Source organism: Dromaius novaehollandiae, chromosome 5 (genome assembly GCF_036370855.1).
Source record: "Dromaius novaehollandiae isolate bDroNov1 chromosome 5, bDroNov1.hap1, whole genome shotgun sequence".
NCBI lineage: Eukaryota > Metazoa > Chordata > Aves > Casuariiformes > Dromaiidae > Dromaius > Dromaius novaehollandiae.
The window spans coordinates 31,655,550-31,679,635 of NC_088102.1; the positions used below are offsets into that span (position 1 = coordinate 31,655,550).

Below are 24,086 nucleotides of genomic sequence, written 5' to 3' on the forward strand. Positions count from 1 at the left end.
CAAACTTCTGCTATTTTAAACACATTCTTAATGAACAAAGGACAAGGGAACAAGTAAAAGCTGTATAAAAACATGCATCTTATATGTCTATCAAAAGAAGCAATTGATACCGCAACTGGCATGTGATTTTTATTTTCAGGTACCTCATTGCTACATATGTCAAGTGAAGTGAGCAATTCTGAGCAATGTTCTTGAGGCATTCCTGTTACCTGCCAGAGACAGCTGATCCTGGCCAGTGCTGGAGACAGGCTGCAGCGGGGGATGGACTTCGGTATATACCAGCTATGGCTGACACTCACCAGGTCTGTGCTTTCACGAGGGGAACCAGACTAAGGCCATGTTTGACTGAGCTGTTAATGAACAGGCATATGAAGAATAATCTAAATAAATAGCATAGTCTTGTTGGCTGGTAGTTTACAGCCACAGACCTGAATGAGCAAATTCTGTAAGCTGTGATTTAGCTCCCAGACTGCTTGCTCTCAGATAGTAAGATCTGTAGGGTTATACTATGGCTTTGCCCTTTTGGGCAGTGAAACAACTTTGCTTATATATACTTCTGACAATTCCTGGCTGAAAAAAAATTACTACCTAGGAACAAAGCAGCCATCCGCAATTGACTGCAGAACCCAGAAACACCTATCAACAGGGTAGATTGGTCAACACCTCTGTCCTTAGTCAGCGAACTCGTAGAGAACAGCATTATTTCAAGTTGCTAGTTCTTTACACTGAAGATATTAAATTACCTGGGTCCGTCATGTCACTGACGGCCGAAGGTGCTACACAAAAAGCAGTCAGCAGATTTTTCCAGAACTTGGCTGTCAGCTGCAAGAGTCAAGCTATGTTTTAACTGATATTTACAGGGATTATTTCAAGCTCCTGGAACAAACTCTAACAGGAAACAAGAACCACCTTAAATATCATTTTCTTTTCCAAATGTACTACTTTGACTTTGTTTAGCAAACACAGTGTATATGTAATTATAATGCACATTAGGGAATTAGAGGAAAAATGAACTGCATTTGACGGAGCAAGTCTTCTAGCTGGCTGAACTATTGAAGAGTGCTCACTTAAAAGAACTATAATTAACATCAGCATAAATACATTTATTATATTAGTGAAGTAAGTAGCTTAGAGCTGTAGTGCAGAGTAGCTTGCATTCCTCTGCTGAGATAATTAAGTAACACTTACTTTTGGATAACATGGTCTAGATTATACATATTTATTTTTATTGCAATACTTTATTTTAAGGAAAAGATCAGCTGCACTTCTTGTACTGATGTTCTAAAAAAAATTCTACTTTGGGAAAGAATATTGTCTGAAAAGCAAAATTAATATTAAACATCATCTGAGGAATAGTGTAAATTTTTAGACGTGTTTTTTCCAGTAAGTCAATAATTCTTATGATTTCACAGTTTGTTAATACACAGTAAGTATTTTCTTTTCACTTTTTGAATAGGCCTCATTTTGAATATGATGTATTATTGCTTCACCTGTAGCAGTGCGATTCTCTGAGGGGATGTTTCTAGTGGCAGAGAGGCACTATAAAGTAATTGTGTGGCCTTCTTCAAATTCCCATACGTATACTCTCCAGAGCTACCATTACTTAATTATTTATCAAGAGATTTGCTGACATACTACCCACACCTAAAGCAGCTCTTCCTAATGCAACTGATAAAAAGTGTATTTTAAATGTGTGCTTATAAAACAATTAGGAGTTGTACTATAAGTGTGGCTTAGTTTCTGCACTTTTTATTTTAACTGCTTTGACTGTTATGTTTGGGAAGAAAAAAGTATTAAAGCTTTCACAATTTTACAAGTTGAAACTCCAGCTAGGCAGGCAGGCAGGCAAATACAGATGGCTCAACCTTAGAGAGGACAGCTAAGTTACTGTATCAGAAACTTGTATCGAAGTGACTTCAAGTACAACTTCAGACCATCGAGTTAAAAACTGCACAAGTCAAAAGACAAGTATAAGGACTTTGGTAAATATTAAAAGGGCAACAACTAAAAGTAGTAGTTCTCTCATGCTAAGGCTGTTTATCTGTGGTCCTAAAATGCAGCTGTCCTTTTACATTTTGTTAAATAAAGATAGCCTGCCTTTCAGTAAGAATATGTCCCCTAAAAAGAGATTTGACTTTTTCTTCCAACTATTGTTTTTATGTGCTCTAACAAAAATTATATACAAGACCCTGAAAATGCTAAACTTTGCAGATAGCTCTATCATATGCCATAGCTAATACTGCATTTAGAAAGTAATAATGTGGAAACTGACCCCCACCAAAAACATAGCATGTTTTAAGGTTTATTTCTGAAATGTTGTTATACACTATATTAATTACAGATCTTTTTTAAAAAAAATATCAAATTAATGGAACGGTTTAAGTTTTAATGTAAGGACAATATTATAGATATGAAGATATCTGAGCATTATAACAATTCTTTGTTGTCACACTGCCATCCAGGTAATGGGGTTTCAGTCTTATTTCTGGCCAAGTTGGGACAACTAAAGAAAAAGAGACAAAAAATAACATTAGGTTGCTAATCTTATTCTTTCAGTCAAACTAGTAACCAGTTCATAGAGCCAACTTTTTCTGTCCTACAAAGTTTGGTTGTTTCCTGCAACCAAAAGCATGGTGGTAATAGAGAAACTATTTAAGGCATCCACTCACAGGAATGGATCTGAACTTCTTTAAAATCATAACATTTGAATAAATTTAGGTGGTAAAAGTCCAGTACATGCAGCCAGTCTCTGAGGAATGTAAAAGTTAATTAAACTGATTGAAGAGCAATCAATCTGATATGTACCATTTGTTTTGTCTCTTTCAGGTGCAACAAAAATGAGTTTAGTGCTGTAAAATGTAGCTTTAAATAAGAATGAATTTATTCTCATGTTAGTAGGAAGTAAAAGCATAGATGGTGACAGGCACTGAAGGACTGTTAGTTGCTGACAAAACATGAATAATTTGTATTTTGCATTTGTTTTGGAAAGAGGCATGGAGAAGTAATGGCAATGATAACTTCATTAACAGTATCAGAAGATTTATTTTAATAGGTATGGACAACTTTGAACCCCCTCTAAGCCAATTCTTGTGAACAGCAACATTTAGAACAAAGGTTTCAAAACCACAGTTGAAGGTCAGTTTTTACTCTTCTGAGTTGCTAGAAAAACCTGAAAAGACGTGCTATTTGTAGAGGGTGCCAAGAACTGTGTGGTTTTTTTTTTTTTTGTTACTTTAATTTGTAATAGCCTTAACAAAAATCCTTAAAAAAACCAAACTTGTTCACCTGCGTTACCTGTGGAACTAACATTTACAATACAGGCCTTCAAAAGTTAATAAAAGCAATGACTCCAAACCCCACTAAAATCAAGTAAATATAAACACAAGTATGTTTTAAACTTAAAAGCAATTTCAATTTTTACTTAAAAAAAAAATATCCATAGAGAAAAGTAAAGGTAACTCACTCAAAATACAGTTATATAAGTAATAAAAATTACAGAGGTATTACCAAAGGTAACCTACCTGTTTTATAAACTGTGTAGCATTAAAGAGTTCGCTGCAGCCATACAGCACATGTTTACCTTGTTTGCCCTATGAAAAGACAAAAATGGGAAGAGATCAAGTTTTTAACAGAGCAGCAGAAGTGCTAAATTAGTTTAAAACTAACTGCATACCAAAAAACCCACAATCTCTTGATGAAGTTGGCCAGGAAAAGAACCAGAATAATCTGTCCACCAGGAAACCCCCCTCCGCCCCTGTAATTAAATTGAAATGGAAAACAAGACACCAGAGGCAGAAAAAAAAGTAGAAAAAATGAGGCATTTTACACATTTAAACCCACTGGAATCCTAAATTCTTTGATGTATATATGAATGGCACAGGGGAGGGAAGGTCATCCCCTCTGTTGCCTCCCAAAAAAACCCAGTCAAACCTCTGCCCCCTAAACTAACTGGACATTACTGTAAGAATAGTAACGACATATTTACTACTACTGTTGTGACAGAACCAAAAAAGCCTCTGTGAAGTTAGAAGCAGCATTTTTTGTAAAAGGATTTTGAAACAATGTTATGATTAATTCAATTAGATACATAATAACCCTAGTTTGCAGTGAATGGTTTAACAGTACTTGCTTGACTGTAAAAAAGGCTGCCAAAGTGCTACCTTAGCATTTTGAAAGTGAAAATTAGTACAAGTAATACATAGTTTCAAACTATGTTTTATTTCCAGTGTTGAGCTATTAATGCCATCATTCCTCAAAGTTCAGGGATAGTCTTGAGAAATCAAGTTAAACAGCTTCACTGTTAAATTATTTTGCATTTTTCCATATTACTTAGCTATCTGTAATTAGAAAAGGAGAATCCTTCTAGCTCTACATTTATGACTAACAAATGAGAAGTAGTCAGGAGAGCTGGCAAGACAAAAACAGCCTAGAATAAGCCTATCTGCAAAGACTTAGTTTTTCTGACAGGAAGTTAAAATTGTACTTATTAAAGAGCAAAACAGGAACATAAGCCTTCACAAAGTGTTTCTGTTTCATAAATGCTATCAGTTTTGCTGTTTCAGCAGAAAGTAAAAGAAGGAGATGCTAACAGTCCATAGTTGGTGCCTGCATGCTATTTGGGGAGCTGGCAGTCCTGGTTCAAGTCCTCATCTTTTCTTAAATTTGAGTGATTTCTGATAATATGCTATTCTTTTCCCTAAGCAGGATCTTGAGCTTGGGTCTTCCCACGTTTCAGGCCAGTTGGGGTGGCTTTGCTTTCTGTTTTAATCCTTACACCTAAAAAGCTCAGTTTTTGATCTAAACTGGTATTTTGACAGGTCTCATTTTCAGCAGTATGACTGAATAACATTTATTTCTGCATAGTACCAAATACATTTTTAAAAGACAGAAATAATTGTGAAATGGGACTGTTGCCTTCCAAGTAGCTAAAATACACATTCATGTACACTTGCAGTGTGTCATGTGTATTCTTCTAAAAGAGTAATTTTAAATAAAAACGCTTAGAACATTTAAACAAAGGGAATTATAGCTACATAATTATTGGAGACAAGTTTAAACCCCTTAACACCTCAAATAAAATAACCTTAGTACTCTTCAAAGTCCAGTATGTTTTCACTGAAAAATTATGTTGGATCTAAATTTCTTGTGCTAAACTGTGTTGTCTAACACATATGAGGACTGAGACTTGTCGCCCTTTCTGGCAAAATAAAACCTGATGCATAGTAGTAAATTATGAAAGACAAAATAAGGCAGAATTCTGTTTATTGACTCAATTCAAAAGTGCAACATCAGCAAAAACTAAAAACCCTCATTTCCTATTGATATTTTCTTATGTATTTTTCCCTGATTGAACATATCATAAAGATGTTAAGGTTAATTTCATAGAAGCAATCCTCTAAATATGTTACAGAAAGTCTGCTAAAATTTGTTGCTATCAGTGTGTTACACAACATAACTGCCATAAGCATACGTACCTTTATGTAGTCAACAAGATTTTGATATTCAATATAGTTGCCTCCTCCGACTACAAATACTATTGCCTAAAATGCAACACAGAGATATTCAGAATATGCAATCAAATCTTAACATTTCGGTACTAAGATATATACCAAATCATCAAACACAGAGCAACGGTCATCCTGATCAATCACACTTCATTCTAAGAACTGCAAGCAGTACTGGCTTCCTACCTGAAATATGGTAGTAGAAAAATTGTACAGGTACACAAAGGGGCAAGCAGAAAGCTTTTAACATGTCACTTTCTTCTACTAAGAAATTTTGGAAATTTATGCAGTTTCAACATGTTACTTTTTTTCACATGGAGATGTCTCCAGTGTCCAAAAGAACACTTAAAAATATTTCTGTGGACCATTAAGAATTAATTTGGGAAACAAATAAAATACTTTTGTAATTGCTTGACTACATTATATGAATTTTATATGGGCTTTGTTACTACTGTCACGGCTGCTATGACCTTCTGTTAGTCAGATATGACACCTCATGATATATTCTTTTCTTCAAGAGGATAATTAAGACATTTCAAGAGAAATCAAAGACGCTGACAAGGCAAACGTTTTGTATTTGAAAATTGGTAGTAGATTAAGGTAGGTAAGATTGTTACTATTTCCAAACATTTATGTTAAAAATAATGAAAGTATTAAATGGAAAGGGAGGAAATAATGACAACTGCAGTTTGTTTTCTTTTCCTTAAATTACACAGACTGTCTAAAGTACAATCACTTGTATCAATGATTGATTCTTTAAGGACACACAAAGGATGAAATTTAGAGAATATTATAAAAGCCTACTATAACAATGGGAGTTTTAAATTTCTGAGTACCATACTCAAAGTAATAATATTGTAATCAGTATTACTAAATTCCTGTAATTGCCTCCAGAAGCATTTTCTAATTTTTTTTTTCTCCAGGATTAGTTAATGCTTTCACAGTCCTTTGAAGATGGAAAGATTACTTCAGAGCAAGTGCTAAGTACAACTAATGCTAGATGTAATTAGACTAAGTGGTTTTTGCAAACAGAAACTTCTAATTTTCTTAATTAAGATCATTAAAAATGACTGCTACTTTAGGAAAAAAAAGTTTTTCTTCTTAATACATGAACACTGAAAAATAATTTCTACATGACTTACCTCCTGGAATGGATTTTTGTTTCTTGGAACTGAACTATAAGAAAAATAAACTGCAATTTAATTTGAATCTTACTTGACACTGATATAAATAACTTATCACATACACATCATATTTATGGCATACTATATAATACTAGGCAAAGATTTAAAATAGAGCAGTAATTGCCTTTCTGCATTCATCTTAAGTAAATGATTTATTATATAAAATCATCCATTCTACAGGAACAATAACTGAGTAAAAAGGAATTTTACTTCTTCAGTTTTAAAGCTGTCCTTTGAATCATGAGCTTTACAACAACACTTCTGTGGAGTATGAGCACAAATGCAATGAAAGAGGTATTAGTAAAAACCTCACCAACATTAGTTAAGCCTGTACATAAAAATCGTGGTTCGTGCCACTTACAAATGCTACCTACCTGAACCTTCACTAGATGAGCCAGGCAGCTCACAGTATGCCTGCCTGCATACTTACTGATGTTTCAAAATCTAAAAAATTACTAGAGACAGCAGCTGTCTTTGTGCTCCAGTGTCAGGGTTCACAGCAACAACATCAGGAATAAAATGATTTAAACAGGAAGAGATAATTTACAGTTTGAGTGGTACAGATGCTTCCTCTCCATTTGATTACATGGTCTAGCCCCTGGCAGGCAGCAGGCAGAGGGAGAGAAACCTCGCCTCTTGCACCACCTTGCATACTGGGGAGGAAAGGAAAAGGAAAGCGAACCCTCTGAAGCAGCAACCTGCTCTCCTTCCTTTGGCGCACAGGCTCACACTGCTTGTTGCCTTGTACTGGCCTGCAGACCCAGGCTAGTTTAATTTCTTTCTTTTCTCTTATGCCAGAAAGTTTTTTCCTGATCTCTGAAGTGACCAATATGAGTTCATGTAACATAGCTCACAGTGTATGACGAAAAATAGCTTTTAAGAGACAATGGCTATCTTTAAATATGCTGTTTGTTTTGAATCTATTGTGAATGCTACAAACCCCACATACGCAGAACTGCTAGCCTAATTCTCTCCTTATTTGAATATGGTATGACAAATCCACATATAATTTGGGTCATCCTGTCATATGGCAAGCCCTGTTTGTGCTTTACATAGGCTCTGCATGGGATATAAAGGTGTTAGTTTGCTAAGTCTGAATTAGTGTAATGTGATTCCCACTCCATTTAAAAATAATAAGCAGAAATGCCAGTAGTTCTTAAAAGGGAAGGAGTCCTCTTAAGAAACACTTTTTAATATTGTTGCATTAATTAGATAGTCTCACATTAATTATTTTATTGAATACTGATATTTTACACTAGTGATATTTTGTCAAGCCAGTTAACCTACCTTTTTTTGATAATCTGTAAATATTTGTGCTACCATCTAGATGGGAGAATTAGACAAATGTCTCTATAGCTATACTATAGTTTTGTTGTCATGCTCAAATTAGATTTAAGGCAATTTGAAATCTTTAAAATAAGCATGCAATGGATGCTATATATTAAAGCTGTATTATTAGTGGCTGTGACAAATCTTGTCACATGAACAAGACACACATCAACATAGAGCCCTCAAAGCATCTCTTTTCTATGAGAAAACTAAATACATCTGATGTGCATATTTGGTTTAATGACTTAGTGCTTGGTGTAATGACCATTATATTTATGTAACTACATATTCAAACTGCATGGAATGCACTAAAAATAATAGAAACCGTGAAAGCAAAAAAAAAGGTCAATGACTTCTGCATTAGAAGTCTTAAAAGCTGATCCTGGACACTTGCTTTTGATAAAGTAATGGTGCCTATCAATCTATTCTGTTGAAAACCCAACTACTGAATGGAAAAAGACACATTTCTTATCCCATCAGTATAATTTATAATGGATACATCAAGTGTAGGGTATAATTCTGATGAAGTGATCTTTAGCAGGTAAGCCTCCATAAATCTGTTCAAACAATCCATATTTTAGCTTTATACAATGAAGTTTAAATAAAAATTGCATTGCGTACCATTAACTTAAAGGTACTATTAAAACAGATTCCCAACATTTTCTCTAGGACATGGGTTTTCAACATGTATTGTCTGTGAACCACTACTATGAAGTCTTGAAAAGTTACTAAGAAAAACAGGCTAACTAATTTCTGCACTTCCAGCATAGGGGGGCCCTCCAATTGAGAAAGGTTAAAAAAGGTAAAGGAATATAACTTGGGTTCATTTAAAAAACAAACCTCGACCCAAAATTTAAAACCTTCCTGCAATAATTATTACAGTTACACAGAATGACACATTTATGAACTGCTGTAGAGGCATATCATTACACTGTTTAAACTAACAGAAGCAACACATATAATGGGTAAGAATGCACATTTATATAAAAAAAATTCTTTAATAAAACAATAATCTTTGTTTCAGACAAAATGCTCTAAAATGCTACACAAAAGGAGAATGAAACAACAAAAGATGCAATTAAGTAACATACTGTTTTTTCTTTAATGTTTTCAAAATCTGCTAAATTTTTGAAGTTTTATAAAGGCTGCAGTAATACTTTCAAATAAGACATTCTACGGAATTTGTTTTTCATTACCACTTCTGCTATTGTAAATAAGCAATGTGCAAATATTGTAACTATTAGTCCAATATAAATTTCAGCAATTGAGCTATCATTTTCCCACAGCTCAAATGGAAATTATTAGAAAGGTACATTAAAATGAAACATCGTCATCTTTTCTAGAATATAAGCTCACCTCTAATCAGCCATGGGTATTATTCACAGAAGCAAAAGTTATAATAAATAAGTCCACTAAAAATTTATCAACTTATTTTCTTCTCTTTTTAGTGGCAACATAAATTGTATCTCTTTCATATGTACATGAATATAAAATATGCATCTGTCTATACAAGAGCAAATGCACTCAATTTTTAATTATTTTTAGCAAAGTTACTAACAAATTACTAAAAAAAAAGTGTTCAAATTAAAATTTTAACTGAAAAGTGACAGAAAAGTTTTGGTGCACTATCAAATGACTTCAGTTTAATAATGAACACACAAAGTTTCAAAATAAATCGGTATTACTGTAAAACCTTCGAATATTTATTCTTGCTAAATGTTAGTACATATTCCTGTGTCTCCACAGATGTAGATTTTAGCAGTATGTTCAAACATTGGAACAAAAGTTTTTGTGCAGTATTACAAAAATGTATCTGGTTGATCCAAGCTCTAACTGTAAATTTCTTCAACATCAACTGCCTTGACCTAGAATTAATAATTGAATACCGTGTGCAGTCAGTATATAAAATAAAATGGATTTGTTAAATTACCCATTTCACACAGCAGAAGGAAAAAAGCAAATCTCATAGTAAACTCACCTGTCACTACCTCGGAGCATCTTGGGGTCAAAATACCTGTAGTCATCTGTCTCCTATTAAAAAAAAATGCTTTTAATCTTAAAGATCATAATCTCTGCTAACAAATGTTTGCTTATATATTAAACACAATTCGGACCACTGCAATTTTCCATTTAGAAGTTACATCATACAAAATTATTTGTGATGTCCACGTATATTTATAATGTTTATATATAACTGAACCAGTACAGTATAAACAGTAGTTCTTCCACAAAAGTTAGAGCCATGAAGGGTGCTATTGAAGTGGCTCTTAGTTTCTGGTTCATCTAAAATCCACTATTACGAACTTTCCAAAAAATATACTGGTTGCAAAATAAATCCCGGCAGAAAAGCAACAGGCAGAAAAAAAAATTAATGTGTCACCAGCTTTAGAGGAATATCATGTGGTTAGTTATGAATGTTAGAATTTTCCAGGTTACAGTGATCTCCTATTGATTTAATATTATAAAACAAAATACTTTTATGGCAATGAAAGCAAAATAGAGCATAGATCAAAATCTGCTACTATTATGAAATTTATCCTTTTCATTTCATGATTTATGACTATTATTAAAACAAAATTAGGTTTGTGAAGAAGTAAGTTCTACAAGAACTGTCTAAATTACAGAAAAAAATTTGTCTTCATGCAAAACACTGAGACGTATCCAATATTTTTATTGGCAACAACAAGATTTTTGCCAGTTATTATAGATGAAAAACAAAGTGTCTTAGTAACTGCTTCTGACAGCTAGTTGGCTTTCATCTGTTTCTATACTACATTTTCAGCCAGGTACTGTGAAGTTTAGTTTATGGATAAATTGCCTGCAGGAGTTAAGTTGATTTCATTTGTGTGCTACATGCAGGATCTTTGTGTTTTGATGGTTCTGTATAACAGAAATAATTCTTCTTGATTTACAGGATGGTATTTTTACCGATAAGAGTTGTTCTTTCTGTTCCTGCTTATGAAAAACTTTGAAACCACAACTATGGACTTATTTGGCCTTCCTAGTAGTTGTCCTTCAGACAAAACAAGCAGCAGGGACAAGTACTTGAGTAACACACAGAGTGATTTAAAGACAACTGTGTATGAGTTATGCAAAGCATGCTATTTTGAGTAATTTAAAATTTTTAACTGACACAATAATATTTGTGAACAGCTGTGGCAGAAGTTTTACCTTTAGTATATTACTTTATGCTAAATATAAAAAGAAACAATATAATTTAAATTTATTTACACTCAATTAGCATGACTCCTGAATAATCTGTTTTAATTCTGCATAAAAATGTAAACATTTATCTGTATGTACATTTCATACACTGACCACCGTGGTTAGCTAGTAAGATTCAGTGAACTATAAAGGAGATTTTCTTGTGTGTTGGGAAAAAAAAATATCTTAAACTCCCTCTGCCCTGTCTTTGCCATGTCCATTCTGAGGATGGAAAGCACCTCAAACATCAGAAGAACAGAAGCCACACAGGTGTAAATCTACACACTGTCCTTTTCCAGATACACTTCTGTTAATCCAACAGCAAGCCTAAACATATTTCACAATGACTCTCTGGCTTTCTTCTATTAGCTGAAAGGGAAAATTTTCCTATAGGTTAAGAGAACTATTCTTTAGGGCTTCTCTGGTCTCCTAAGACTTGATAAATAGGACATCTGTTTTTGGGTCATGAATTCAAGTGGCAGTGAAAGATGAGGCCTCTGTCTGAAGGACTGCCTCAATGTCTGCTTTTTCAAGTGAGAAGGCCAATGTTTTCTCCAAATTATCAAAGTGATCTAGGCTGTTCTTTACTAAGTGCAATTTGACAGTATCAAGTCAGCAAAAATAAAGCATATGACTTGCAAACTTTTCCAAACCAATTCCTAAACTTGTAGGCTGAGGAAGTTCGTGTTTGTCAGGATTTTTTTTGGTTTCAGTTTTCACCTATTCTAAGTGACTAGTAATTTTTAATTTCAGTTTTCCATATTAAGCATTTTGAGTGACCTCTACTGGTTGAATATATAAAATTGGCTAAAAGGTCTTTTCAAACTTGTTGACAGTTTTCTTTCATCCAGGCAGATGGGTAGCAGGTGAAGGAGACTACAGCTCCCTTGACAGTGCTGTCCTGCACAGCATATCTTTTCCAAGTCTTGCATATAAGGACGACAACCCCCCGCTTAGCCCTGAAAACATCAATTTCTTGGTTCGTTAACCAAAAGCAAATTTTCTGCCTAACAATCATCACATATATTATCTATAAAGTAAAGTTTAAGAAAAGGCAGGATTACCTGCATGTTGATTACTGTCTTGTTTTACTATTACTTATCACCTCATTACATATGATTAATACCCTATTATTAATACCAGGAATACCTACATTTCTGTCATAACCAATGCAGTAAAGAGTAAAAACTATCATTAAACTTGCTGGACTTGGGTAGCTCAGGAGAGCATGCATAACTGACCAGGGAAATGCTAACTAAAGTATAGGCATATCCTAGTACAGAGGCAAAGATGGATCAGTGGATGCAAATGGCCCAGGTCTGAACAGCCAGAAAGTGTGGAGCATAGTTAAGCTCCAGTTTGAAAATTCAGCTACTGCCAAAATTAAGAATTGCCAAGTCCATGTATTCTTTGTACTTCTTTAAAAACACGGTTAAGTAAAATAGTGTAAAAACTTGCTTTTGTAGTGCCAAGAATGTTCAAATGATGAGATCAAAGCAATTTCCCCTTCTCCTTCCCTCTTTCTAGGTATACTGCTAAACCAGTGTGAGATATTACAGTTGTATCTCTATCTGATTTTAATGTCGTTAAAACAGGAAGACCACTGAAATGTGGCAGGCGTATTAAAGCTTTTAAAGTAACTTTCAAAACATGATTTTTCAAAACAAGCTCATGTACAGTATGCTCATATATAAGAATGCTGAAGGAACTCAGTATATAGCGAGAATAAAGCAGCCCTGACCATACGCTAGGTAGACAAGATTTGGCGCTACTTTTTGCTTTAAATTCTAGCAAATCTCTTGACCATGCATCTAAAATTTAAGCTTTTCAAAAGTTTATAACTTAGGCAAATCTGAGTAAATTTTCATAGAAACAAGGAGAAACAAGGGCATTTCTGACACAAAACCAAACCTGCGTGCAAAATGAAAGACCCAGACAGTTAACATTATTTTCCCATAAATAGCTTTAAAGATGTGGAAAACACAATTTTATGTAATATATTTAGTAACTGCTCACCTTCTGAAATCGCACTATTGGAAAAAAAAGTCACCTTGATGCAAAGAAAATTTCAGGCCCCTGATTAACTTCAAGATACTTAAAAGCAACAGGAACTGTGTATACTACAAGAGTATTAGAAGCCAAAAACTCAAAAACAGTGCTTCCACTCTCACTTCCCTTAACAGAAATATAATAAAAAAGTGATAAATAGATCAACAATATACAATAAATTATCATTTATAAACTATTTTTATGCTAAAAACTCTGATGCAATAGTTACAAAAATGGTTCTGTTATTGAGACACAGCATCATCAGAATTAACTGCTTTATCAAGTACGAAGAATTGCCATGACTGTTACGTATCACAGCTTAGAGATTTCATTTGTCCCATCTCTTTCCACTTGAAGGCAGTTATACTCACAGGGTTTGACTTCATCTCCATAAGGTTGTCCAATATACGTGTGACTGGTAGATTCTGTGAAACAGAACGTGAAACTAATGGAATACTGAATTGTTTACTAGTCACAGGCACACTACAATTTATGGAATAAGATATTCAACATTTGAAACATTTGAGTCATTTGTCAACAGAACATTTGAAAAGTTAACTTTAAACCGTTTTGCTTTGTTTCTCATGTTTTGTAGAGATTGAGCATTTTTATTCATCACCCAAATGACTTTCTGTACAGAACACGGACTATTTTTTTTCCCTTAGGCTACTTCTCAAAGATCAAATATAAAGCTATATTTTTTAAAAAAAATTACTGAATCAAAATAAAGTCTCTGCTATAAAGCACAGTATTTTCCTCAGCAGTCCACATTTAACATGATCTCCTTTCTCCCCCCCATTCTCTGTTTAAATAAGCAACCAATCCAAACTGGAAGACTTCTAGGAATTCAAACATGAATAGCTCTACCAGAAGTGGTATGTTGTGTAGCTATACATGCATTGTAATATAGAAACTTTCCAACACTATAGGTCTAAGAAGGTTGACTTTGTTAGGTTTCATGACATGAAGGAAATGTTTTTCAGCATGGCTTATTTCATCTAGTGCTTTTCTTCTCCTATGTGTATTTTGTAAAGACTGGTTGAATGCTCAGCTAATAGCTTGCAAGCTGAGCCATTTGGGATCCACAAAGGAGCTATATACAGTGCTTTCTAATTCTAGACCCCTGGGCTACAAAATCTTCATCTTGTAACAGCTTGCCCACTAGCCACTGTAATGGGTCAATCATGACTGACAATCTATTTTAGGAGTTTTAAATTCTCATTGTACTAACAGGATTGGGCAAAGGAGTTAACAAGATGACCAACATGTTAGTAATTACAGTGGTTAACTAACTGTACCATTATGCTTATGAATGACATTTGTTAACATCAAGTTCTTTAACCTTGAGTTCCACAGATGTTCTTTGTATAAAGAATAAACAGAGGTTCCACATGAACTAGTAACGCTGGCAGAAGATATAACAAACACTGGAAGATAATAGAGATACAATAAATGGTCAAAGGTGCATGTAATGTACACTGCTATTAAGCATTTTTTCTGTAGGCCAAAATACTTGAATTTCAGGAAGCGTTTTGAATGTTGAAAGTCAGGAAGTGAACCAAGTGAAGAATCTCATGTCCAAATGTATTTATAAAGCTGTTTTCTAATAGCTAGCACAAATACAAGTCCAGACCAGGAAACTCAGCTGAACAACTGCACTTACCTGGAATGACTTAAGAGACAATATAACTTTACTGTGCTGCAAAATAATATACTTGAACTGTGTTGGCTAAGCATTATTTTTGCAACGAGTTTTATTTCAGTAACAATACAGTATGTCATCATCTAAGAGAATTTACATTTTTTTATCTAGTTGCACTCTTTATGGTACAGTATTCACAGTAGTACTGCTTCAGTATTTTTGTTATAGTAAATAGAAAGCCTTCATGGAAAACATTTCTTCCTCTTTAATAAAGTAAACATACCTAAGGTTTAGGAGAGAGAGCCTATTATATACAGTGGTAGTACAAAGCTGTGTCCTAGAACCCCCAGCAGATGGCACTACACTAGCAAAACTGTTTTCCTGGAGTAGATGGTTTTGGTTTGTTAGAGGTCATTCCAATTTTCTGATTACGAAGCTATAGCTGCAGTGATAGGAAATATCCTAATGCAGAGCTAGCACAGAAGAACAATGTTGCTGTTAAAAAAAGAAACATTCATTTCAAGTTTTGGTGGTACAACTGAAATGGTTGTACCATGAATAAACACCACATTACACTTTGGTTTATGTTTAAAATTCCTAATCTACATAATACTTAGAGGCATTACAAATGCAATGGCATTCAGAGAATGGGAAAACTAGTACTTGTAATGCACAAGCAAAAAAAAAAAAAAAAACCCAGACCCCAGAACAAATGCATTTTTTCTTCTTTAAATAAAAAAGCATTTGGTTCAAGAGCATTCATTGGCAGGGCACAGTAAACACAAAGGAGACATTCTATGGTTAGATAGCAGCGCTCTCCTCTGGATGCCTAGCAAACACTTGCATGGGCTAATAAATAAATAAAAAACAATAAAAGCTTACGTGAGAGACAAAAGAAAATAATAAAGAAAGAGCAGCCGTACTTGTCAAGCAGAGTAAGGCAACTTCAGACAGACTAAGGTATGCAAGGTCAGCTGCTTTCAGAGCCTAGTTCCATGAGTGCTTTCTTAGAGAGCCAGAGCAACAGCTTGCTCCTCCTTTCCTCTTCTCCCACAGAGAAGCTGATCTGTCCTCAAACCTGAGCACAGGGCCCAATCCTGTATTAGTGGAAGCTAAGTTTCAGACTGAAAGAATTCCCACTCTAAAGGTGTGAACAGAGCTACATTGTCCTGCTCTCCATCATACTTCCCACCAATATGCCCCACAGTCATCATGCAATTCTAACCCACCTAAGTTCCTCTCAGCTCCAGACCACACTGTCCTTCGTCTACCAATGGCAACCTCCAATCTGCCACTCAGTTTTTGTCCTGCTGCCTCAAAGCAGCCACAACCTCCATTACAGTTTGTGTAAAGCAGCTTGCTCTTCTGGGATATTTTTAGTCACTTTGTGGATGTAGATCCAAAACCAAAGAATTTTTGACCCAAGGATATGTCCATCATGCTACATTTTTAAAGTCAAGCCTGGAGCTACTATGATGCTTGTTCTACAACTAAATGGTAGCTTCAAAAGCCATATGCTGGCTCAAAACATGCTGAAAAAATGTAATCTGGTACGGTAAAAAGGATTAAACCTCCCAAGCTAAATGCAGATGAAATAGCTCTGCTGCAAGAGAGACAGTTTGTTTCTAGAATTGCCCAGGAAGCAAGAACAGAGGAAAAAAAGGGCTCAAGGGTAGGACACGATCCTAGGACTTGGAAGCTACACGTTGAAAAAAATCACATAACTTTTAATACAAGAATAAGAAGTCTCATGTAGAATATAATTATTACCTACTATTAAGAAAACCAATTTATTTGAAGCTCTATATAAAATAAAGAGGCAAGCTTCAAATTTAAAACAATTTTCTCAACTGTATTTCATGACATTGCACTGCTTTGTAATTGTTCCTGCAAATTACTTTCATTGACTACCTTAGAAAAGCTACGGAAACCAATTTTAAAGCTTTCATGTGATAGCTGATACTTTTCATGCATCAATTATGTATAACAGTGATTAAAGAAACAACAGCTACGATCAAATTAACTATGTCAAACAGATATGTAATTTAACTGGAGTTGAGATTTCATTTTGTTTAGTACCTACATTACACAACCAAAGGCATTTATAATTTGCTTTATTTCTAAATTAATTTCTGGTGCTTCCTCTGAGAGTGATAATATGACTAACAGTCTTTTCTTAGAAATCCTGATGTTCAAATATTTCAGATTTTTAACCATCAATATTCAGTAAATATTTAGTTATTGTCACCTGACAAAAGTGCGTATCAGATAAAATGATGTGTCCTCTACAGGAAAGCAGGTTTCTGGTAACCAAAATTTGAAATTCAGCTACAAAAATGTTATACAAAGTGCACAGAGATGTCTTGAAGGTACCTTGAAATTTGCATGAGTTATACTCTGAAATGTTTTTGCAAGTGAATGTTCAAAGGTAGAACACATCTCATAACACACACTGATTTTCAAGCACATTTCAAGATTGTGGTTGCTGTAACCGAACAGACAGAATGAACGCTTTCAGCCCTTCAATCATTCTAGAACAGTTGTATTTGATATGTGCTGTCCTAAGCAGAAACATGGAGGGTTTCTTGTCTTTATAAAGGTCTAGTGTATTTTAAGTGTTCCACAGCTGTTCCTTTTATAATGCTGAAATCAGTCTTAATCACACATATTGGAATCTAATTCCTTACAAATGGAAGTACTCCACGACAATTTGAACAGTATTCATTACTTGCCTAAAAGCTGAAAGCTACAAAGTGACAAGTCTATCTACTAGCAGTTTTTTTTTAACTGCACAAATAATTTCATTAAAATTTGACAGAGATAATGAGAGTCATTTTTTAAGTGTTCACAATGCCTCACTCAATAGTCTAAAATTTTTATTTATTAGTCTTTAAACTTACTTGTTGTTTCAGTACTAAGTTCTTCACTCCTTCCATCACAAACTGTGATCCTGTATTCATAACACGTGAAAACAGACTGAAAAAACAAAATAAAGATAACATGCAAGTTAAAAAAAAAAATAGATGCTCACTTCATCAACATCCTTTCTTTAACTCGGTAAGAACAATTTTGGAGTTGAGTACAAGTTTGAAGGGATTTCACACACATCCTGTTTTTAATCTGACAGGCACTAAAAGATGGTTTAATGTAATAAAGGAGTGCTTTCAATCCCTGTATCAGTTAAAGTTTGCATAAAACTCAACTTTTTTTTTCCAAAAACCTATCATATTTCATGGAAAAAAAACCCCCAACAATGCACTCAGGCAGTTATTTTATTATTCTGAAATTTCAACTAACTACAGCAATAAATGGTCCACATTAATTTTTATACATAGAAGATAATTGCTTTTTTTAGTAAACATTTAGTGAAATCTATGAAAATAAATTTATTTACATATAAAAATACATATTTGGCTAATTTAACTGAAAAAATAACATAGTTCATATTTGTTGCTTACTGAAACAAATTTAGAGCTGCAGGAAAAAAAAATAGTTCTTGCACACCATCAGTTAAAAATAAGTCATGCATATAGCTGTGGCACTAACTTCCAATAAGTTAGGTGCTATATTTACCTAAAAACTAGCCAAAAGCAGTCAGCCACAGTTATTTTTAAATGAAGAAAAAATTCAATAAACTGCTGATCTATCATCATGATCTCTCCTCTTTGATGCATACTCTGAGCAGCCAAAAAAGAGCTCAATCTTCTATCTATACTGCCCCCCTTTCTCAGTTACTCTGAACAATACCATTCTTGCCTATCACAACCCATAACATACCTATTAACAACTCCAAATTTAAACATCCTAATTTCACAGGAAGATTAAATATGAAAAATTGTTAGTGAATATCTTGTATTCTTTGCGCTTCCAGATAACTTTTCAAGAGAAACACAAACCAAAAGAAATACCTTTCTAATAAAGTTTGAATTTGAAAATCCATATTTTTATATGCATTGTTAGCTTTATGCTCATATCCAGCTCCCATTAGAGCTGATGGGAGTGAAGCACCTGTCCACTGAAATACTGCTCAGAACCAACAGCTAAACAGACTTCATAACAGCTGTAACATAGAACTCAACAATAAAAAAATTAGATATTTACAAGGAAACGAAATATATTAGTACAGGACTGCCATGTGGAAACTACATATGTATAAAGAAATGACTGGAAAAAATACGTTTTTGTTGTTAAGGTCTACAGTACAAAAAATTCAGATTAAGCCTCTGCCCCCAACCTACATACACCTAATATAACCTATAATCATAGACTAAGTAGACTTTGACTAAAATTGTCATTGAAGGGTCATTTTCAATGACAAATTACTTAAAAGTTAATATTCTTCACTAATGACATGCACATTTCACATGATGAAAAAAGTGTAAGGGATAGATTCACAAAGGGGTTCAGGCACAGACATCCTTCATCAGCTTCTAATTTAGGTGTCTAAATCCAAACAGTGAATTTTAAAACTGCTCAGTTGCTATCTCCCCTGAATTGCACATAATCTCCCAGCTCCAAAAAGCTTTGCATTGGGGTATACTCAGAACAACCACAAACTTAAAACTCAGTCTTTGCCTTACACACAGATTTTCAGAGGAACTCATAAACTAGTGTTTTCCTCCACCTTTGTTGCTTGATGCAAAAAGATGTTCTTATATTCATCAGACTAGGAAGAAGGGGATACACAGTGGCACTATTCTCTTACTGAAGTCTGTGAAAAGGGCTGTGAAAGGGCTAAAATACCCTACTTGTCAGATAATTTGAACCCCGTAGTTCCCACGCACCCACATATTTGTACCCTAATCCTTAATTTACAAAAGTAGTCTGTTGTGATGGAACTCATACATTGCTACTCAAGTCAGTGAGGTTTTCATGAAATAAACTATCCTTCAAACCAGAGGGCAAGCAAGTGGAATGGGAATACACCTGTACCTATAGCAGTTAGATCCTCACCTATCAATGGAAGTCTTGAGTTCTAGTCTCTGATCCACTGAACAGGAGTGGATGCCCTAGTAACAGAGATGCTCAGTATCTCCAACCTACTAAACAGTAATTTTTCCAAGTGAGACAGCATCAGTGAATATGATGGAATTCCTAACTATACTATCTCAAAGCCTCTTTGTGACAGAGCTTTTTCTGAAAGAATGGGGGTAATGAAGATGGAAATCCTCTCAAGAACGGAGTGACCCAAGTCCCATATCCTGTATTCTAGATGGGGAACACATACCCACGGCACATATACAGTCATTATCTTCTCTGGTCATGTCTTGAAATAAATAACTACCTGTCAATATGATGTCAGACACCAAGTCCAGGAGATCCTAAGGGAAAAACAGGGCATTCTTACATCCCAGACTCTCTCTCAGCCTAGCAGGGAGTTAGTTTTGAATGCACAGGGATGTTCTCCATTTCTGCCATCAGGCTCAGCACAATGGCTGCTGTAGATCCATCTCCTGGTAACGAATTCTCCTGTGGGAGCCTAAACATTTAACATGCAGGCACAGATACCACTATACTAAGTTACTTTGTAGATTTAGTCACAGATCTTTCTATTTTCCTGAGTGCAAGTCCTGTGCACTGTTGATGTGCTATGAAAATGATGTGTGCTTGTAATTTTGTCTTTAACTTAAAATTTTTTATGGATGAGGAAATGTTTTATTCTTGGCTTTGTACAGCACCGATCACACTTTCAGTACTTCTAAAATAAGGTAACAAAATCCGAAAGCTTACAGAAAATGAATGAAAAACATACCCCAAAGGTTTAGGTGTAGTGTTTCCATAGCTGGTTGGAGCTGAAGCCATCTTAGTGAAAGCCCTGTGAAAGCAGGGGTAGAAATCAAATGCTTCATCTCATGACACATCCTGCTGTAGAATGCTCCACTCTGGTCATTTGAAAGTAAAAATACTTCTGCTTCTCAAACTTGTTCAGGAAGTAACTATTTACTACATGCATCACTCTTGTCTAGAGATACAATGGTTAAGAAAGTGAAAGGGACTAGATTTAAAGACTGTTTCTATAACATATAAAACTAAAATAACTGATAGGCATCATGGCCCTTTGGTACAAACCAAAAACTTTGATGTCTGAACTGGCTCAACTTCTTCACTGAATTGCCTTCAATAAGTTTTTACTGTTTTGGATCATTGAGTACAGTGCTCTATGTCATGTTCAATAGAGTTCTGGCACCATTAGAGTTTAGTTTTAAAATAAGCCTTGCATATATTACCAAAACAATGACAATAAATTGTTATGCCAGAATGGATATTTAAGAAAAATTTACAAGATATCAGAAGTAACAATTCTTTGATATCAGTGCTGAGTCCTATAAAACTACCTAATTATATCCTTAACTAGGAGAAAAAAGACATGACTTACTTCCATTGCTTTATGTAGCTCAAAGGAGCAAGATTACATCCTGCATCCATTAATGCTTTTTTATACTGCTCCAAATCAACCTGAAATGATAAAGTGGAGAATTGCAACTGGCTTAGACTACCTTTAGCTCTGTTTATGTGAAAAGACAGATATCCTTAACTACATATTAAATAAGCAGTGTAAAACCATAGCATAAAGAAACTAAATTTAAAAAGAAATTATTAAACTTTATCTCATCCTCTAACAAATATGAAAAATGCAACTTAAAATGCAATTTGCTAAGAGTAGCTCTCATTAAATTTAGCAGTAGTTGTAGAATTAAATCCTGTGCACTTTCAACTTCATGAACAGTCTGTTATATCAGCACCTTTCAAAAATCTGACAGAATACTGGTTTCTGTAAAATGTCACAACAGAAACTAATAAAAATGAAGAAGAGTTGGAACAGATTTATAGAGAATATTCAAAGTAAATACATTAAAATAATAGATTCAAAGAGAATATTTTCTTTTCGCCTAAACTAGCATATTTTTTCTACCAGCTCGAGTTAGTGTAGCAGTTCATGATAAAATGATTCCATGTTATCTATATTAATTCTGTATTATATAACATTTCAACAGTATAATGAATAAACTCCTTGAAATTCATCTTCATAAGCTCAAAAGAAATATTAAGAAATTTCTTCCTAAATTATTCATATATGCAAACAAGAAGCATTTCCTTTATGTATCTGCTAGTCAACAGACCAAATTATATTTTTGAATCTACAAGGACAAGGCGAGAAGAATCATATTAACATTTTGTTGTATCTAGTTTTATAGAGCAGTGGAGGAGAACAGAAAGCATACCAAGATGTGTCTTGTGGTAACTCTGAACTAAATATTTCAAAGATGAAAGTTTTCAAAAGATTTCAAAGACTTCTTCATTCTTAGTAGTCATTCATATCCTTCAAAAGCATACCTAAAGCCTTGAGAGCAGAGAGATTCCCTAGTAATACTTCAACATTTGTTTAAAGTCTTAATATTACCTGGGTATTTCGTACTTTTCTTTAAAGAGAAGCAGAAATATCTACCCAGAGCTGAGATGATAAAGAAAAATCCTGCCTGGCAAAATTTGGTGTTGCAAGCTGTAAAGAACATACCTCTGAAGGTGCCTGAGCTGAGCTTATGTAATAGATAAGGAACAATCTCATTTTGTCTTCTGGAGTTCCTGCTGCAGTGAACAAAAGAGATTAAAAAACTAAATTTGTAACTATGCTACCATGTTAATTACCTTTCAGTAACAATATATATGTACGTTCAGACCTTTAGCTATGATGATAATTATTATACCTATAAAATGTCTATGGACTTGTTCAGACTATAAAATGGTAAAAAGACATTCAGCAATTTTATTGAAAAATTGGTTAGACTGGATCATTGTTCCTGAAGGTGTTAATGACACTTGCCTGTTTTGCCTGGAACACTCCTTTTTCAAATAACACAAAATAACAAGTTTCCTAATTGCATTATGTCTCATTTTATGAGACTGCAAGATCAATGCAAGAAGAGACTAAAGAGAACACATAAAAGTAAAAAGCCACAGCACGTTATTTCTTTAGCTTTACAATTTGTTTACGCAGCTCTATGGTTGACGGTACTGAAACCTGCAAAGGCTGCAAAAACACTTATGCAAAGCTTTGGTAAGAAAAAACAGCCTAAATTTCCAACATCTTCAGGAAGTATTTCACCTCCTGAATCACGTTCGATCACACCACTCCTTGGAGAAAAACATTGCGATGAATTTTTGGGAACAATTATCAATGGGAATTAAAACTTATCTTTGCCACATCAAAATGATCATATGACCATTCCTGTGCTAGTAAGATTATAGACAACTGTATCAAATTTTGAACAGCATTTACTAGTTTCTAGAAGACCAGAATCACTGTCAGCAAAGTGCAAGGTTTAAAAGTAAGATTTCAGAACCAGAACTTCTCGAAAAAAACTTACAAATTTGTAATTTAATACTTCATTAAAAAGCCCAATACTGTTAGATACAGTACAGCACTAAAAAAGGAACTCTTTTACACTGTGGGGTAGAAAAGAGATAATCTTTCCTTTTCTTCCCCACTGTGGAATGCAACAATGATGTTGTCAGCAGGGGATCATCTAACTTAAAATGTAGCATTGTTTATAAGTGAGCATATATTTAGTTTGGCAGAAGTTAGGTAGTCCATTCCTTAGTCTATTCACTGCCATAATGAACATTTTTGAGTTGGTATAATTTTTGTGGAAAATAAGTTTTATTAATCTTTAACAAATACTAGTATGTCAGAAGAATAAGAACTGGAGAAAATTTGTATTATCAGAACCAAAAGCCAGCTTTCAAGGTAGATATCCATTTGGAGCCAACTTGGGTTAAAAAAAAAAAAAAAAAAGAGAGAAAAAAAAAAAAAGCACTTCAAATGTTCTAAATATACAGTGTAACTGACCATACTTGGCTTCCAACTAGCCAGTTTATAGCTTTTTTCAGTACTTTGCTGATCACTAAGTCTCAGTCTCAACTGAAACTGGTTGGCAACTGGTGGCATTTCCCTGAGTGAGCAGATTTACTGTGTCTACAAAACTCCTGGAAGGTTTGTGCTCACAGGAGTGTAAGTGGTCTCACGCAGGAATGTAACTGGTATTTTGTCTTACCAGAAAATAATAAATCCGGGGAAAAAAAATCTGTGATATCTTGTACCCTTGACTGAATCTTAGAAAACTCATTTTGCCTGGCAGGAGTACACTCCTCTAAACAGACTACTGATGTAAATCA

General features: G+C 34.4%; 1 protein-coding gene across 2 annotated transcripts in view; it reads right to left on the minus strand.

Annotated features, from left to right (window-relative positions):
* Window positions 1-2,286: 2,286 nt before the first annotated feature.
* Window positions 2,287-24,086, minus strand: part of SCFD1 (sec1 family domain containing 1) — a 57,460-nt gene continuing 35,660 nt past the window's right edge. For both annotated transcript variants that reach the window (XM_026095072.2, XM_026095071.2), the window contains 10 exons: window positions 22,429-22,499; window positions 21,289-21,368; window positions 20,665-20,727; window positions 17,813-17,888; window positions 13,642-13,695; window positions 9,996-10,048; window positions 6,647-6,680; window positions 5,475-5,540; window positions 3,522-3,590; window positions 2,287-2,503 (listed from right to left, as the gene is read on the minus strand). In XM_026095072.2, coding sequence (XP_025950857.1) covers window positions 2,480-2,503; window positions 3,522-3,590; window positions 5,475-5,540; window positions 6,647-6,680; window positions 9,996-10,048; window positions 13,642-13,695; window positions 17,813-17,888; window positions 20,665-20,727; window positions 21,289-21,368; window positions 22,429-22,499 — 590 coding nt within the window. In that variant the 3' untranslated portion in view covers window positions 2,287-2,479. The remainder of the gene's footprint in view (window positions 2,504-3,521; window positions 3,591-5,474; window positions 5,541-6,646; window positions 6,681-9,995; window positions 10,049-13,641; window positions 13,696-17,812; window positions 17,889-20,664; window positions 20,728-21,288; window positions 21,369-22,428; window positions 22,500-24,086) is intronic.